The 18,617-nt window shown below is 42.9% G+C and overlaps 1 protein-coding gene across 1 annotated transcript in view; it reads right to left on the bottom strand.

Annotated features, from left to right (window-relative positions):
* The window catches only part of CCDC178 (coiled-coil domain containing 178), a 1,079,202-nt gene that overhangs the window by 657,242 nt on the left and 403,343 nt on the right, over positions 1-18,617 (bottom strand). Inside the window, exon 15 of the mRNA XM_069220096.1 lies at positions 2,881-3,042. Coding sequence (XP_069076197.1) covers positions 2,881-3,042 — 162 coding nt within the window. The remainder of the gene's footprint in view (positions 1-2,880; positions 3,043-18,617) is intronic.

Raw genomic sequence — 18,617 nt, forward strand, 5'->3', positions numbered from 1 at the left:
AGTCCGAACATTTGCAATGACAAAAGGATCTTTGTGCTACAGCAACGACCATCTGCGATGCCAGGCCTGCTCTTTGTGCTACATAGACGGCCGTCTGTGACACTTCCCCTGTTTCTTGTGGCTCCCTCCACTGCAAATGGGACTCCTTGCACTGGAATGAGAAGGTAACTTTTTAGCGGGACTAACATGGTCCCTGTCCCCGACCCGTGCTCCATTGTTGTTGGCCTAAACTTGTGACTTTTTTCTTGACTCGCATGACCAGAAAGCTGCGAATGGCACTTTCGGCTTTTTGGCTGCTCTCAACAAAGCAACCCAACTTATTACAATATTCAAAAAGGTCCTTTGTTATAGCGACTAATAACAAATGTAAAGAGATGCAGGAGTGGGCAGAACAATGAAAAGAGTCAAACTTTCACTTATAATCATGAAGTTTGCAAGAAGGAACAAGGAAGCTATAAAACATTTTCTAAACTGCTTTTCAAATGCAGACATAAAGAAACCCAATATGCCTCAGCGGCCATAAGTAAAAGACCATATCAAAACAGATTTATGAAATATTTAAAAAAAAGAAAAAGACAAATGTAACCCTGCATAGCAAAGGCCATAAATTAAAACATATCCACAAGGTCTTGCAATTCCTCCTGATACAAAAACAGCAGATCTTACCATTCAACTAACATAGCGGGGTTAGGCTATTGCAACATGATCTGAATGGGACAAGATCAACACATAAAATAATCAAGCAACGTGATCTGTAACAATGGTCGGAGAAGCACTCACAAAAGGGTTTTACAAAGTGCTCCAACTAGGAACTTTCATTCAGCAAAAGCTCTACCTGTCGGACTGACAAAGAAGAAAAGTCTATGACGGGGGCTGCATGGCCCCAAACTATGGAACTGTCACACCAGCCATGAGGCTACAACACACTAACTAGTCTGTAGGGAACTACTAACAACAGAACTCTTCAGATGAGCATGTGGGTTAGAGCCCTGGCCTCAAAAACAGCATCAAAGTGGATGACAAACATTTTGAAACCATATCATCCGAAGCACACCTTACAAACTAGGTAAAGCAAACAGAAAGTATGCCAAACTTAACACTCAACTTTAGCCATAGATGACTATCTAGCAGGATTCATCTAACTTTATCATGCAGCACTTTTCTACCTTACTGCAATCCTAATTTTTCTCTTATTAGGTCATCCACGGCACAAGCTAATTAGCTTAAAGGAAACCTGCTAGTATTATACAAAACAGTGAAATAAATAAAATAAATCAAAGTTTACCTAGGTATAATTAGTTTCCACACTAAAAGCGAATGGACCTCTAACTTCCCATTCTGACTGCCACATAATTATAGGACTTTATTTTGTATGCGCCATGCTATCAGCATCTATGCCCAGAAACGTAAACATCCTAGTCTAGGTGGACAATTCCAGGGCTGACAGGCATTTATTTCACCGGGGATTTCCCTTGTGAGTTAGAGCCCTTGGAGGCCAGTCTTGAAAGCCCCAGGCCACTCATGGTGCCTCTGACACTTTCCACAGATCCCAGTGATTACCTGCAGCAGGCACAGGGAAACTTCAAGAGAGACAGGAAGTGGGGCGTGGGAGTTAGAAAAGAAATTGATCAGAGAGGGAGAAGAGAGAGAGCAGAGAAAAGGAGAGACAGGATGGATAGGAGGAGAGCGGGTGTGCAAGAACACGAAGAAAGGGGGGTTTGCTTCAGCATTTTTGCCTGGGCTGATTTGGTTCCCCAGTCTCGCCCTGGTCAATCCCACCTGCTCTTTTATAATTAGAAAGGGCAGACGTACACAGATCAGTGTTTCAGACACATTTCAACAAGAAGTGTAAACATCTGTGTATACCACATGCTGGATTAGGATATTTCAAGGACTGAGCTCACTGGTCACATTGTGCAAAAGAAGAGTGATTAAGTACTATTTTGATGCATAACGCAGAACTCACGCAGTAGACCTCTGTGTGGAAATCAGAGATTTCTTTGAAACAAATTTCATGCCAATGATGTGTTTCTGGGGTACAAACGAAATATTACAAGTCCCTTTTGGCTTTTTACCATAAATACGAATGCCTGATGTCGACAGCATGCTGCTGTGAGAAGCGTAGCATATGAAGAAGGAGCCTGAGCACCCAAATACTAGAAAGCAGTTAACTGGCCATCTAACCAATGATCACATAACAGATGAGCTCGAAAAAATGCATACAAACTTTTCGTGCATATAAAAATTGGGGATTTTCAGATAACTCCAAAAACTTGTGGAACGCATCTTTGCACATCTGCATCTTTGCATAACTCAACTCTGTTGCCTTTGAAAGAATGGGGTAATTCTCGGGTACTCCACAAAGGTTCATGTCAGATGAGTTGTGTGGGTGTTTGTGTACTAAAGATCTTGCACCAAGGTTCCCATATTGAGTTTACAGTGGTGAATATATCAGTTGAAGACCCTACTATGAGAAGTTCCATCCAACCAAGGTCTTACAGCACACAAACCGTGTTCATAGGTTTATTAAAAGTTAGCCTATGCTTGTTCTGTCTTATTGATTCAATGAGTATGCACTTAGAGTCTGTAAATGCTCTATACGTACCTCACTTGCTCATAAATATAGTGGTATGACCACCCATTATGCATCTGCCTGTGTATGGAATGGTGCTGAGTTAATGATCACAGCAGCATCACACCGCCCACTTAAGGCAAATTCATTGCAACTCTCATCTCTTCTTACCACTTGGGCAACTCCACCTCTGACTACAGTATGTGTTAATGACCAGCATTCAGGCACACTACTTCTCAGCAAGATAGCTCCAGAGACATACATCACTAAATATAGAGTACTTTTAAAATATCCCAAACGGGAAATACCTCCGTTAGATCACTTTGCGATTCCCTCATTTCATGAATGCTCTTTTCCAACACCTGCAGAGGATTTTCAATGTCTGCCAACATCTTTGCCAGTTCTTGTCGTCTTCTTTTGCTCTCTAATTGTTTGTCTTTCAAGTTGGTTAAGATGGCAGAATTTCGCACCTATGTTTTACAATGTTTTTAGAAAGAAAATATTTAGATCACGAGAATTATTGAGAACATCAACAGCAACCTGCAAGAATCTTATTTGTCACTACAAAGAAATTCACTAATATTTAACCATCAATAATCTTATTGAAGTTAAAAATATGTATTTGGAGAGGATTTGCTATATATATTTAAAAAACAGTGGACCCTTGTGTTTTATGAGATTACCAATTCACACAACAGGCACTGGCAAATCCAATAGGCCTAGGATTATTGTGCTAACACATATAGAATTGGGACATTAAATAAGCACACATGGGAACGAGCGGACAGAGAGGGTTATAGAAGTGAAGTAATCACTCATGCAATTCAATTAAATCCCTTGAGGGGAGGTGAAAGGATACACCCAAACAGCCACTACCATTTTGTAAGAGATGAATACTCCACTGGGCTGAGCCAAGGCGTGACTGAAAGCCTCAAGCCAATGACTGAAAGAGGCTCGTCCAAGAAGGCTAATTTTTTAAAAGGGCGCCTCTAAGACATCTTTATATTTCTTATAAAACATGGCTCGTGTGACAGCTGCACTATAAAAACCAGGACACAAAACCACTGTATATTACATTTTTTACAGATGTTTTTGAGTGAATTATTATTGTTACATTTTGTAATATAAAAGTAAATCGTGAATCAAAAGCATTTCAAAATTACAAACTTAAAATGTCAAACTGTATTTAATGCGAGGTCAACGGAAACCACACATAATAGGATTACCTGCTTCAAAGCACTTGCTGTTTTGGCAACTTGGGAACTACAGCAATCACTATGACCATGACCAGAGAATGTGAACAAATGAGAAGCACGGATTATAGCCTATGTTTCCAGGATTCACTGAGACAGCTCAGACAATAGACCCAACTTTCCCCTGTCTGCCTCCTGATGCCCATACAACAGTCACACAATGTTGTGATCGCCAACAATTGTTCCTATTTCAGATACTAGATATATACATAATGGTTTCTCGATCACAAACTGATAAATATTGTTCTGGGGAGTAGTGAATCAATCGCGTATTCCATACTAATTTTCTATGGCATACTTTCATATTTTATTTTTCATAAAAACATAACTCCTATATTTATAACAACATATTCAATTGTCCAATTAAGTTTATATCTCAAAATAAAACACTTTTATATTGTATGTCAGCTGCATATATAAGTGACTAATTTTTAGAGGAATCATCAATTTATCTTTATTACATTCAGATGAAAAAATAGCACATTTCTCTATTTAGATTTTCAATCATAAACTCTCCTTTTATGCTTTCCAAGCCTTGTCAGGACTAGTTTAGAATATCTATTTCAACAATGCACGTAGAGAAGACTTAAAAAAATATTTTCAAATATTTTCGTTTAGGCTTGTCCTTTGCTTGTGGAGCTTGTTTGCTGTTTAGTGCCACACCCACAACGGAATAGAATTTTTCAATAGTCCCATATTTTTCAAAGAATCTGCCTGCTTTAAATTGCCACTGGTACCAACATGATTCATGTGAAACAAATAATGTCTCTTTCAGCTAGTAATTAAAACCGTTTGTCCCTTTCCTCATATAAGATCCCCGGTGAAGGACATCAGTATAATGCTTTGGATAAAATGCACGAGCTTCTTCCTCCTATAATTAGCTGGAAGGAGACAGCGCGACATGTATTTTAGCACCATGCAACAGCAAGGATAGGTTTCCAAAAGTAGATACAGAGGCAAAACCAAGAGAGTGGAACTAGCATGGCTGTAGTGTTCCACGGTGCTCAATGTCTAGCGTTCATTGATCTTTAGTCAAGAACCCCCTCTGCAGTTAACATCCAATCCTTAGGAGAGTATGCTGCTTTGCTGAATAGAAGCAGATTATGCAGTCACTTTTCTTGAGTTTTAGGCATTTCTACAAGACATTGTCCAGAGTATCAAGAGCTACATAATGACCTAGCCAGCTTGAATGAATTATTTAATGTGGTTATGAGCGCATAATGATAGAAAGGAATGACACGTTCTGCTCGGAGACAGAGTGACCTGGAAGTTTAAGACAATCGTACAACAACCCTACTTGTTGGCCACAGGATATGTAGTCTGCTGTGCTAAGGGTTAGCATACTGGTCTGATACAACCTCCATCTCTAATCTCCTTTCCTTCGTTTTAGCAGAGGCATTCCTCCTTCAGCTCAGCACTATGCACCTTTGTATGATGGAAGATACCCATCTTAGCTGTTACCCATATATCCACTGAAAGTACCAAAGGTTAATGTAACGTTATATTAGGTGAAAATGTCAGTAATACAGTCACGTTTTAAAGACTGAAAGTCACCAGCTATAGTTTCCTGAGCTAGAACTTGAGCCCTCGCCATGGCCAGCTTATGACCTCAACATATCCAATCACTCATGATATGTTCAATGACATCATTGTTCACATCACTGATGACATGCTGACCTGCTGACTCATGTCTCATTGATTACTCAGAAGTGGATGACTATCTGTAAAAAGATTATGAGAGCCAGGTGCTAGCGCTATAACTGGCCTTGAGTGACTGGAAGGAGTGGTCGCTGCATGAAAAGTTTTGCATAAGAGAGAGGATTTTCTTACAATCAGGCTGGAATATAATGTTTCAATACATTATACTACAAGTAGTGTGCATGAGTGAGGCCTAAGGGGCAGTGGAGAGGGAGAGGAATGTGGTTTAATATGAGTACTAAGAGACGAAACACAATATTCTGTAAAATAACCAATATTTTTTAGGGCTTTCACACAGTGTATGTACGTTTTTTTGTCTGTGTGTATGTATAAATACCTGTTGAAATTCTACTTATATCTCACAATACCTAACTGAAAGCACCTGTACCCAACTATTTATAAGAAAATACATTTATTAGGGGGCTGTAACACCCCAAGCACCCCTTGAAGCTACTACTCTGGGGAGTGAGCTCTGTTTGCAGTGGTTCTATAAAAGGTGAAAACTGTTCATAATAGGCACATTTGGATCACATTCAACTTCACTACACAGTAGTAAAATAATTGATTTAAGAGCGCCTTCTCGGCTAAAAATATCTCTGAGGCAGAAAGCCACCATGTTCTGAGGTGAGTAGCAGAAAAGCACTTTAACTTGCCTTCCTTTATATAATTTTCAGCTGATTTATTTTCGTAACTACTTCAAACTCTTTTCAAACATGCCTCTGTGCTCCTCTGACTTCTGTTATAGGAAACTTGCATAAAGGGGGGGTGTTTCTGGAGGGTCTTGATATGTGATTCTGTTCAGCCATTTTAGAGAAATTAAAGTTTAGAATGCATAGATGTTATTTCCTGTGGGACCCTTGTGGAAATCCCATAGGAAAAAACTTCAAAATACACAATCTGATTGGTCCATTGTGCAAGATACCCGCAGGATTGCATAATATGATTGGCAGCCGCAACATGAAGAAAAATGTTGCAGCTGGCATTTTAGGACTTGGGGTTGGCTGCAAACATAGCCTAATAATATTTTACGTTTTTATGTTAAAAAATAGAGAAATACATATATGTAAATGACATAAGTATAACTTGTACCACTCTGATGCACTGCTTATGACCATATATACTACATCACTGATGACATAAGAAATCTCCGGGGGTGCAAGTTATACTTGTGCCAAGTCAAGCCAAAGATCTTTATTTTAGGACTATCAGCATAGGTCATAAAATCACATAATATAAACAATAAAATACAATCCACCAACAGACAAATTGACTATTTAAATGAGCACTACAGGCACAATTAAGATTAACAATACTAATCTGGGATGTTTAGGACATTCTTTTCCTTGAAGGGATTGCTCTACAAATAAAAGATGTGACATTAAAACAAATGGCAGGAGACTCCATACCATACACAAAACAATAGCAGTTTTGTGTTCCCTGGTGGTTTGTGCAGTAAAAATGGGTTTTAAAAAATTGCTTCCTTAAATTTAAATAAATCTCACAAAAAAAAAACATAAAATGCAGAGTGCATTGTTTGGAGATTCCATCACATGAGCACGGGACTGTTGTTATATCCCATTGATTCATGTAAGGGAAAGAGGTGTTAGTCAACCGTAGTCAAATCAGGTCAAAGAGATGTTGTTGATTTGTCACCCAGGTTAAGTAGGGATAAAACAGTATGGGTAAAACATAGGAAGTATATGTCACCATTGTTTATTTCATCTCATGGGCAGAGGCGCTCTTCCGTACTCTTGTCTCAAGCAAAGCTGCCTTCATTGCTGATTTCCCCAGCATTAGGAACTTAGCTGGGTCTTAAAGCCCAGGAAAGCCAAACACCATCCTAAGAGTATTGTTGATGGATGACAGCCACAGGATATCAAGGACATGATATAAAGTTAGGCAGTCCATCATAAATGCGTTTGTAAGCCCAGTCTTAGGTTTAGCCCATATTGAGCGCCACAAGGTTTTGAGTACAGAATGTCTTCCAGATGGCTCAGCCCAACTTCCCAGTGCAGGTTGTTAGACGATATCCAGGGGGCAGTACACAGCAGATGTCTTAAAAAAGCATTTACCTCTACCTGTAAGGAATTACTTGGTGAGTGGACTCACACACCCCTGCCATAGGTTGCAACAGAAACAGCCTTTGCTTTATAGATGGTGAGAATTTCTTTGATGAGATGACTGCCAAGACTACTGGAAAATCTAAACACCCCCTCACAGACTCTTTTCATCTTAAGCCAGGTAACCTGGATACGATTGGTCCAGGAGCCCTTACCAGAAAAGAGGACTCCCAGGTAGCAAAAGGACGTACCTTTAGCTATCTGGAAGTGCTCAAGATAGAAAGATCTTCCCTGCTTAGGGGTTTTCCCACAAGTCATTATGAATGTCTTGGACTTACTAATCTTTAAATTCCTGGAGATCGTGAAATCTGCAAAGGAGTCCTGAACAAAAGGATCACATCATCAGCATAAAGGAGCACAGGTACCGAGCAGCTGGCAACAATCGGAGCATCAGCCTGCAAGGACCATAGAGTATCATCAATCCCATTTATAAACAAGGAACATAGAAGGGGGCCAGCACACACCCCTGTTGAACACCCGGTTGATTCTAAAGAAAGGCAACAATTCACTTTTAGGGCCAACTTAAACTGTAGCAGAGAGGTTTTTATAAAGCTGTGCAAGCCGGCCAATAATATCATTAGGAGCCACATAAGAGAGCAGGGTATGTCATAGTACTGTATGATCCACTAAATTGAAAGCACTAATGAGATCTGCAAAACAAAGGTACAGAGAGATCCTGATTTAGCTCTTGTATATTTCCGGATCAAAAGTTTGAGATTTAGATATTGATTCACTATCTCAAGTCCCTTACTGAATCCACATGGGCCCCCGACAGGATCAAATTGTCAATTGCCCAGTACTCCAATCTCTTAAGGACAACCCTGCCCGGAAGTTTCACGGATGAATCCAGGAGGGAGATGGGACGGTAGCACTTCAGATCTGCTTTATCTCCTTTTTTGTATATGGCCACAATAACAGACTTAGCCCAAGAGGTGGGAATAAAACCCTTTGCTGCCACTTTGAAAACGTGAGTAAGTAATGGGGTCCGCAGCTCTATCAAGCCTATAACGGCCTAAACCAGAACCCCATCAGGTCCGGGAGGCTTTCCCTTTAGCCCACTTATGCATAGCGTCCAAGATTTTATCCAGCGTAAATACCAAGGGCGGGATGCTATTAGAGGAGGAACACCTGACCAAACTATTTAAAGCCAGTGATGGATGCTTTAGCTCATTAGTAGATGCAGGGGCAAATATCCATTCAAAGTGGTCAACACATCCCTGTGAGGGGACAAGTGGTGAGAGGACAGGGCCAGATTCTTTCTTCAAAAAAGGTGTATCCACAGTATTAAAAAAAAAGGGATCCATTGTTGGTTTCTAAAGCCTGCACCAGGTTCAGCTGTGCCTTTTCCCTTAGCTCTGCCATTCTGGCACTGAATAGATCATTATACTGCTTCCTAAGACTTTTACCAGAATTGTGGTCTCTCTGGACATGATGTATAGCTGCCTTCAGTTGTTGTAAGGCTTGAGTACGTTCATGATTGAACCACCCTGTCTGGCAGGCTGTCCTGTTTTGCTGGATATCCCAAAATGGAATTAAGGGCTGCAGAAATCAGCTCACAGGCTAAGACCAGGTCGTCGTTATCCACAACAGGAGCTAAACACACATCAAACTCATTTGGCACTTGGGACATCAGGCTCCTCATACATGTGAGGTCAATTCAGACCATCTAATGCTAACTCCACTTGGCCTAGTAGGAGTGATGTGTAAGATCTTGCCATGTGTCCTGGATGAAAATTATGTGAGTAGTGAGTGTGGTGTAAAGCCACTTGCGAGCGACTATTTTATTCTTCTAAGCCCTGCAATGTTTCATGAAGCACTATCACATACCCCATTATAACCTTGTTGAAGTGCATATATGGTTATGTCAGCCTAGCTAGGGCTCCTAACCCGGGCCCTACTACAGCCCCGGGAGTGAGTAGACAAGGCTTGGTCTGCAGCAACTGATGGAGGCGTGATATAGTGACATTGAGGAAGATTGATAAAAACCAAAGGGTCAGGTGAGGCGGCCAGTTGCGAAGTAGCCTTGACGACCAGGCATCAGTCCACAGCCTGCAAATCATTCAGAAGGTCTTATCTATCTGAAAGTGTAAGTGGTTAACCTGGTTATCCACTGAAGGACAGGCAAAAGGGCAGGAAGGAGGAACAACAGGGGATTAGGATAGATGCCTATAAAAGAAGCCAAGAGGAAGAAAAAAAACATTGCTCTTCATCAAAGAAGTAAAGGAGGTGTCATGTAAGATATTCCAAGCAAACCTGGACTGCCTAAAATTTATAACGACACAATCTCCAGCAAGTAATTTTTTGACAGTCCTATCCAGCCCACCCTCCGTGTTAGCAGAATTTGGTCCGCAGCTGAGATTGGAGATATTGATCTGGAATGCAACCAGCGCATGGCTATGTTCCATAATTGTATGGGCAACTCAACTAATCCCTCCGGTAATGGAGGGACATTAGCCATGAATACTACAGAGGGGCAGGAAGGGGGGGGGATAAGCTAATCATGTCCTGATTGGGGAGCCCAACACCTCCATTATGCAAGGCTCTAACCCACACAGCCCTTGATGGATTTCCAGTGGATGTACCTTTGTTCGGGGGCTTGATGGAAGACTCAGCCAATTTAATAGCCCCTGCTGGGGGGTTGTGTTGCATGGCCAGCATATGATTGGGAGAACGATATGTGCATTGCTTCCCCCTAAAGGTGTTCCTATCCCCCTATCCCTTTGTCACAGATGCCCAATCGTTTGTACATGGCTGGGGATGGATATGTAAAGGAAGAAGTGAGGAAGCAGACTGCTGATTATTATAGGTATGGTAGTTATATGGCCCCAAAGTCCCTATGCCAGGATCAGGAAGAGTTGGTAAAGAGTGTGTTGCACCCCCCACCACCCCTTGTAGACACATGGTGGATACTGTGGTGGAAATGGTGACCCCTTTTGTTTTAAAGTCCATTAAAAGTTCTTCTGTTGTCCCCAACCTAGACTGCAGGGGTGTGAGCAGGTCAGATATCACGCACAAACATTATCTGTTAAAGATCTCTGAAATAGGTCAAAAGTTTTTGGGTTGAAAGTGAAATCCATTGCATGATTGGGCTGATGTGTGGAGGAGGAGACTTGCTTCTGGGGCACCTGGCAATTTTTCTGCTTTGCAGGGGGAGCCATTATTACTAGGAGAAGCAGTATCCAGGCTTGGGACTGGACCAGGCTCAGAAGGATTTTCAGTGGGGGGAGGTGAGGGTAGGTGTTGAGCCTGACCCAAAATAGGGAAAGCCTCCATTCCTGAGTCCCTTTTGAGGCATAGGACAAGTCTCCATACCTGCCATCAATGAGCCCGAGAGGCATCGTTCCACATGCTCAGTTTCTTTATTCAAAGCCCCCATGGCACGTTGAATGAATCAGTCTAGAGATGAAGATGAGGAGCTGAGCTTAGTGGGAGCAGATATTTTAGGTTTCCCCCTTTCCACCGATGATTAGATTTTCTGGTAAAGGAAACTCATAAGTTGCACTGGCTTCCCAGCCAGCAGCTGTTCTGATGTCTGGTGAGCCTTGTCAAAAGGTTAGACAAGCGCGTCACAAGAAAAGGAAAATCAATGCTACAACATATCCTCCTCAAGTTAGAACACAGCTATGCAGGTACACAAAAAAAACTTCAGAGACGATTACAAGCTGTTCTTTAAAATGAACTTCCACTGTATCTGATGGAGTGGATACATAAAGATGCAATACAGTCTTCTCATGTTGTGACAAGCAATGGGCAGGCATTATGCAAGTAAAAGCCAGACAAAAGATGCAGGACAAAAAAGCTGGGGGGGGCTTCCTGATGCTGACAGGTGCAGGACGGGCCTGCCCTTGGTACGGGTGTGGCACACGCAGCAGAACTGCTGAAGGTGCTTTATAACACTGATTGGGCACAGCTGGGCAATGCACGGGCCTCCTCTACCCAGCCCAATGAATCCTGGGACTAGAATTTCCATGAGGCTGCCACTGCCGCCCGTTCCCTCTGGTGAATTTTCCTGGCTTTATGGTTTGTAAATGGTAGTGTTTTTTCAGTGAATTGCTAAGGTTGTTTTAACATAAGGTAAAAACCTACTACCATTCTCATGTATAACTCCAGTTTAACCTTTGTCCTTTCATTATATATATATATATATATATATATACATACACATGTATATAGTTCAATTCAATTCAGCTTTATTTTGGTAAAAAAATACCATAAAAGCACATTTGCAAAACACTTAGATAAATACAATAAAAAAAAGGATAGCATAATATCCTTTGACTAAAAGAGATAAAATACAATATAATATAAATAAAATTGTCAAATATAACCCAATTGAATACCATAACTTCTGAAGGACAACACAACTCCTGTTCGCATTAGTATACTGATATTCATAAATTATACGGAAATGTATTAACTATCAAAATACAGTTCCCCGTACAACAAATTCAAAGCATTATAAATTACAGTTCGGAGATTTGTGTCTAATATGCCAGATAGCCTCCAAAAATTTTGCTAATATGAATGCCACAGTCACATTGGGATTTGTTTTACAAATCCTAAGGGCTAATAACCGATTCCTAAAACCCGTGGATCTGCAAAGTGGTATAATCCAGCGTGCCCTCTGCTTAGAATACGCTGGGCAATGGAAAAGAACATGAGCCGTGCATTCGGCAGTTCCACATCCCATTGGGCAAAAGTTAGAATGACTATCAGATTTTGTCAATCTGCAGGTAAAAGTACGTAGAGGGAGCGACCCTAATCTAAATCTGATATAAAGTGCACATGCTAAAGGAGATAACATCAAATCCATGTAATGCTCAAACTCATAATGGCATTTATAGGATAAAAAACAAGGGCACTTCAGCTAATTTCTCTGTTTGTACATTTAGCCATTACGCATCCCTTACAACCTGCATGGCATTTTTCGGGAGGTGAGAGGGATCTGTCCAGTAAGCTCCCAGCCCAAGTTTAGTAAAAGTTTTTTCAACATGATTGCACCACCTGACTTTTTTAGTAGCATGCGTGCTCATCAGGACACTCAGCCAAGCTCGATATGGGTTGAAAATATCAGAGGACCAAATCCTAATCCAATACGTTAATGGCCTTAAAGCAGCTAAATGCACAATGGAGTAATGATTTAGATCCATCCAGATGGGCAATGTGGGGGAACTTGCAGGTACTTTGAATAAAGTTTTAATAAAAAAAGTTTTCAGCTCTTTCCAAATCCTCCAGATTACAATGTCCCATAGCTCTGCGCCATATAGGACTTCCCCCCTCGCTTGGGCTTTATATATTTCCATCCCAGGAGTGATGGCAAACCTGGGGGATCTGGCAGCACATCTTAGTATACCCCTAGACTTTTGTTTCAAGCTCATAAACGACTTCGATAAATAAGCCTGCCATTTATGTGAATCCTCCAGTTTTATTCCCAGATAATCGAAGTTAGTAACTCTTTCTAAAGCTACCCCATCCAGGAGTATCTGTTTCTTCACTTTATGTTTTGTATTCCCAAATACCATGTTCTTGGTTTTAGATGCATTAATTTCCAATCCGTGGTCTTTACAAAAACCCGTGAACTTCACAAGTAAATTAGAAAGCCCAAAAGCAGATTGAGATAATAGCAAGGTGTTGTCTGTAAACAACAAACACGGGGTCTTCTCCCCAACTATTGTGGGTGCATCCTTGTCACAATCCAATAAGTAAGGAATACAAGCATTGATAAACAATAGGAAGAGAGTAGGGGTCAACACACACCTCTTTCTCACCACTCTACATATTGGGATCTCAGTCGTTAGCTCCCCTTTTGTCCCCCATCGAATTCTGGCATCTGGCATAGCTCTCGGAATAGAGATCTGTCCCCAGGACTGTTTAACATTGGAGGGGGGCGTGCAAATAGTAGCCCTGGGGACCGCTACCTCAATGGCTTGCCCCTGCTATGTCATGCAGTAAGCCTACCCTGGGACATAGCTGTTTGCTCTGACTGGGTGCGCCAAGTCAGGGCAAACACTCTGCTTCCAGTGGGCGAGAGCTGTCAAAGTGCTCTAGCCCGCTGGAAGCAGAGGTTTCCTCTGTTTCCCTGCCAGCAGAGATGTGGGCAGATAAACAGAGGAAACAATTGCATTTGCACACAGGGAGCTGCATGTTTAGCAGCTCCCTGTGTGAAAAAGCAATGCCGGCTCCCGCAGGAAGCAGGCTGGGACCACAGGGGCATTCAGGCTACCCCCGCAGTCACATTGCACACTGGGTCCCCAGTGGGTCACCCAGGACAGATGGCTGGGTCACGGAGGATGGGGCCCTTGAGACCCCATTCATGAAACGGAGGGGGCCACCTGGCCCCCCCTCCTCTAGTTAAATAATGCACCAGGGGATTGGGTCCTCAGGGCTGAAATAGGCCAAGGGTGGGGGGCTACGTGGCCCTCCTCCCCTGTTGAATAGAGGTAAGCCAAAAACCGCCAGGGGAGTGGGGCCGCGCAATCCCCTTCCTCCATGGTTCTCAATTTAAATCATTCCGAGTATGCAAATGTGCAAATCACCTGGAAGCTGCGCCGCACTTGTCCCGCACCATCAACCCTAGCAGTATGCATATGTCCTCCCCCTTTTTGCCAGGTTGATGGACAGCTTCCCAAAGGGCTCCTCTGTGCATTTCCCACCCATTTTGATGGTGCATTTTTGATTCCGAGGAACATGAGGACATCTCCACAAAACATAGAAGCACTTACTTAACATAGACTCTGGTTTGGTGGAGATTTACATGTTTGTAGTATCGTTGGCCTCTCTAAAGGAGGATTCATGTTATCACAGAATTCTGGAGAAAGATGCATGAGAAACAATCACATTGTCAAATGCACACAAGGTCACTGGTGACATTTCCTTGTGCTCCATTATGCATATTAGTGTAGAATACATACAAGACATTTACCCAAGGAGGCATAAAGAACTCCACTTGGGTAGATATTTCATGCAAAGCTGAGGACTGTTGTTGGACAAAAGGGCAGGTGAGGTTCCCTTGTGGCAGAGTCACTCACACAACTACTGACACACCCACACAGACACTCGCACACCCACTCAGACACTCACTCAGACACTCATGCACCCGCTCACAGACCCAATCAGAGATTCAAACACCCATTCACAAACCCACTCAGACACTCATTCACCCACTCACAGACCCACTCAGAGACTTACGCACCCATTCACAGACCCACTCATGCACCCACTCACAGACCCACTTACACGCTCACACACCCACTCACAGAGCCACTCAGAGACTCACGCACCCACTAACAGATCCATTCAAAGACAACTACCCACTCACAGAGCCACTCAGAGACTCACATAGCCACTCACAGGGGTGTCGTGTGGCCATTTTAGCCATAGCTCCATGCACGTTATTTTAACACACTAGGCCGCTGTGCACCTTAACCTAGATATATTTTATTCGGCTTCATTTTATTATTGTTACAATAGCCACTTTTACTGTCTTGTTTTATTTTCTGTTTATCTAACTGTTTTTGCCTAGGCCAGCACTCTGTTCTCAAACAAGACATTCTTGATAACTCTGTGCTTCTTCCAAGGCTAAGCACGGTATATTGCCGGTGAACGTGGAAGAAGTGTAGTCTCCAACATTCGTAGAAAACACACATCCTTACGTAGGGACATTTTCTCAGAACATCAGATGTGTTGTTATAAAACACTTCCTTGTTCCTTGCATGTTAGAGGGAGATTCCAGCCAGAGAACAACGACTGTATGCTGATTGACTAATGCGTTGCTACAGATGCTAACGCAGACCGCAGGCCTTTGCTCAGGTATGGGAGATGATGTCTTCCCAGGGGAACCTGAAGGGCAGAATTAGAACTTAACATGCTGTGCTCTATCATAGCCTAGGTAGGAGTTAGTCTACTAACCATAGTGACAATATTATAGCGTTATTTTTATGCTTCACTTTTCTAGTCACAATTTTAATATTGTCATGCTGTGTCGTCCTGGTTATTGCAGCTCACTCTTTGCTATCCAAGATGCAGTTGTTTTAATAAAGTAATTATTAAAGCCTATACTGCCTCTGTTTATCATTTATATATGAGACTAAATGTAACAGAGAGAAATGGATGAGACCAGAGTGACCACGGCTTCCCTGAGAAACCTAGAATGTCATGCGCTCGGCTGCCCAGTCATCCCTATCCTTGGGTAGAGATGAGGCACTGCTAGTTAGCCAGAGCAAAACCTGGATTGGAGCGACAGGTGTCACCCACAGTGGGTTAGACTTAGTCTCTCACACCGTGGGCGATTCTTCCGCTCAAAATCCAGTAGTCTCATTAGAATACTGGACTTTATAGGCCACCTATACACCACATCCTGCAGTGCAACTTTGGCAGTAGCTGAGGTTTGTCGCTTATATACCTTTTAACAGCGACATATAGACGATTAGTACAATTTGTGATGCAAACATTAAATACAAACCCAGCACGTGCTGCTCCAGCACAACCACATGCAGTCATGTAGGGTATAAACCGTACGACTGTACATTTGATCATGGGTAACGTACCCACCAAGCAGAGAGGAAACTCCGTTTTGGTTAGCACAAAAAATAAATGTGCTGGAAGAACGAGTTACTTACCTTCGGTAACGACTTTTCTGGTGGATACATTAGCTACCTGTGGATTCCTCACCTATTGAATACTCCCATTGCGCCCACATTCGACGGAAATCTTCTTCCTAGCTTCTGCACGTCGACGAGGACGTCACAATTGCCCACGTGACGCCGTCTGACGTCATACAGGCAATAAGAGGTCCTCGCCGACGTGCCGACGTCAGTACCAACATTTTTTACGTGCCTGAGAATAATAGGCCATTGAGATAAATGAACAAATAGCAATATTTAATGACATTCAAAATAAATACATCATTTCAAGAACATATTATTTATATATATATATATATATTTTTTTAAATAAATAAATGAATACACGAATAATTATATATATATATACAGTATATGTACAAGTCCTCAAAAACCAAGAGGAGCACACCCAAGAACAGCTTGGTTAGACCAGACCGGCAACGGGGAGGCGGGTGGGACTGTGAGGAATCCACAGGTAGCTAATGTATCCACCAGAAAAGTCGTTACCGAAGGTAAGTAACTCGTTCTTCTGATGGATACAACTACCTGTGGATTCCTCACCTATTGAATAGAGTCCCAAAGCAGTACCGCTCTCAGTGGTGGGTGCCTGAATGGTCAAACCAAGAAATCCTGCAGCACTGACCGTGCAAAATGGCCATCCCTCCGAACCTCAGAGTCCAAGCAGTAATGCTTCGCAAAAGTGTGGAGGGATGACCAGGTTGCGGCCTTGCAGATGTCAACCACAGGAACACCTCTAGCCAAGGCCGAAGAGGCCGACTTAGCTCTGGTGGAATGAGCTCTTATACCATCAGGGGGTACTTTCTTTGCTAAAGAGTAACACATTTTAATGCAAAGAATGACCCACCTGGAGAGTGTTCTCTTGTGGACTGCCTTTCCTCTCCTCTTTCCCACGTACCCGATGAAGAGCTGATCCTCCAGCCTGAAATCCTTCGTTCTGTCCACATAAAAGCTTAGCGCTCTCCTTGGGTCTAAGCGGTGTAGTCTCTCTTCTTCTTTTGAAGGATGAGGTGGAGGATAAAACGTGGAAAGAGTAATCGTTTGGGCCATATGAAAGGGTGAATCAACCTTTGGTAGGAAAGCAGCCTTGGTCCTCAACACCACCTTATCCCCATAAAAAGATGTGTAAGGGGGTTTTACAGATAGAGCCTGCAGCTCACTCACTCTCCTTGCAGAAGTAATTGCAACCAGGAAAACCGTCTTTAGGACCAATAACCTTAAGGGGCAAGAATGCATAGGCTCAAACGGGGAACCCATAAGAAAAGTCAGAACCAAGTTTAAATCCCACTGAGGCATAATGAAAGGAGTGGGAGGAAATGTGTTAATAAGACCTTTAAAAAATCTAAGTACTATAAGGGACTTGAATAGAGAAGGCTGGTCTGGAAGACATAGAAAGGCTGACAGGGCAGGCAAGTATCCCTTAACCGTAGCCACTGAACAACCCCTCTGTGCCAGAGACAATGCAAAAGATAAGATATCTTATAAGTGAGCACGTAAGGGATCAATTTGCCTCTCTCCACACCAAATCACAAATTTAGCCCACCTATTAGCGTAGATAGATTTAGTGGAGTGTCGCCTGGCCGATAAGATAACATCCACTACATCAGGCGGGAGAGAAAAGGAACTCAGGTTGCCCCGTTCAATCTCCAGGCATGAAGGTGCAGGTTCTGGAGGTGGGGGTGTAAAACCTGCCCCTGCGACTGCAAGAGGAGGTCTGCCCTGAGAGGGAGACGGAGCGGAGGGCATAGTGAGAGTTGGAGAAGGTCCGTGTACCATACCCTTTTTGGCCAATCCGGATCTATTAAGATGACTTGGGCCCGGTCTTGGCGAATTTTCCTCAAAACTCGAGGAATCAAGGGTATGGGGGGAAACGCGTAAAGCAACTGGTTGCACCAGGTCATCTGAAACGCGTCCCCCAACGCCCCTTGTACCGGATACTGGAGGCTGCAGAATAATGGGCAGTGCGAATTCTCCCAGGTGGCAAACAGATCTATCCGAGGAAACCCCCACATCTGGAAGATTAGACGGACTTGATCCGGATGGAGACGCCACTCGTGATCGGTCGAGAAACGGCGACTGAGAGAATCCGCACGCATGTTCAAGACTCCGGACAGATGATTTGCTACCAAACAAATCTGATGGTCCTTTGCCCAGGACCAAAGCCGTAGAGCTTCTCTGCAGAGAAGGTACGACCCTACTCCTCCCTGCTTGTTTATATACCACATCGCGGTAGTATTGTCCGTCAGGACCTGAACCGACTGACCGCGAAGGGACGGGAGGAAGGCCTTGAGTGCAAGACGTACAGCCCGCAACTCCAACAGATTTATATGAAACA

The sequence above is a fragment of the Pleurodeles waltl genome, chromosome 2_2, assembly GCF_031143425.1.
Source record: "Pleurodeles waltl isolate 20211129_DDA chromosome 2_2, aPleWal1.hap1.20221129, whole genome shotgun sequence".
Lineage (NCBI taxonomy): Eukaryota > Metazoa > Chordata > Amphibia > Caudata > Salamandridae > Pleurodeles > Pleurodeles waltl.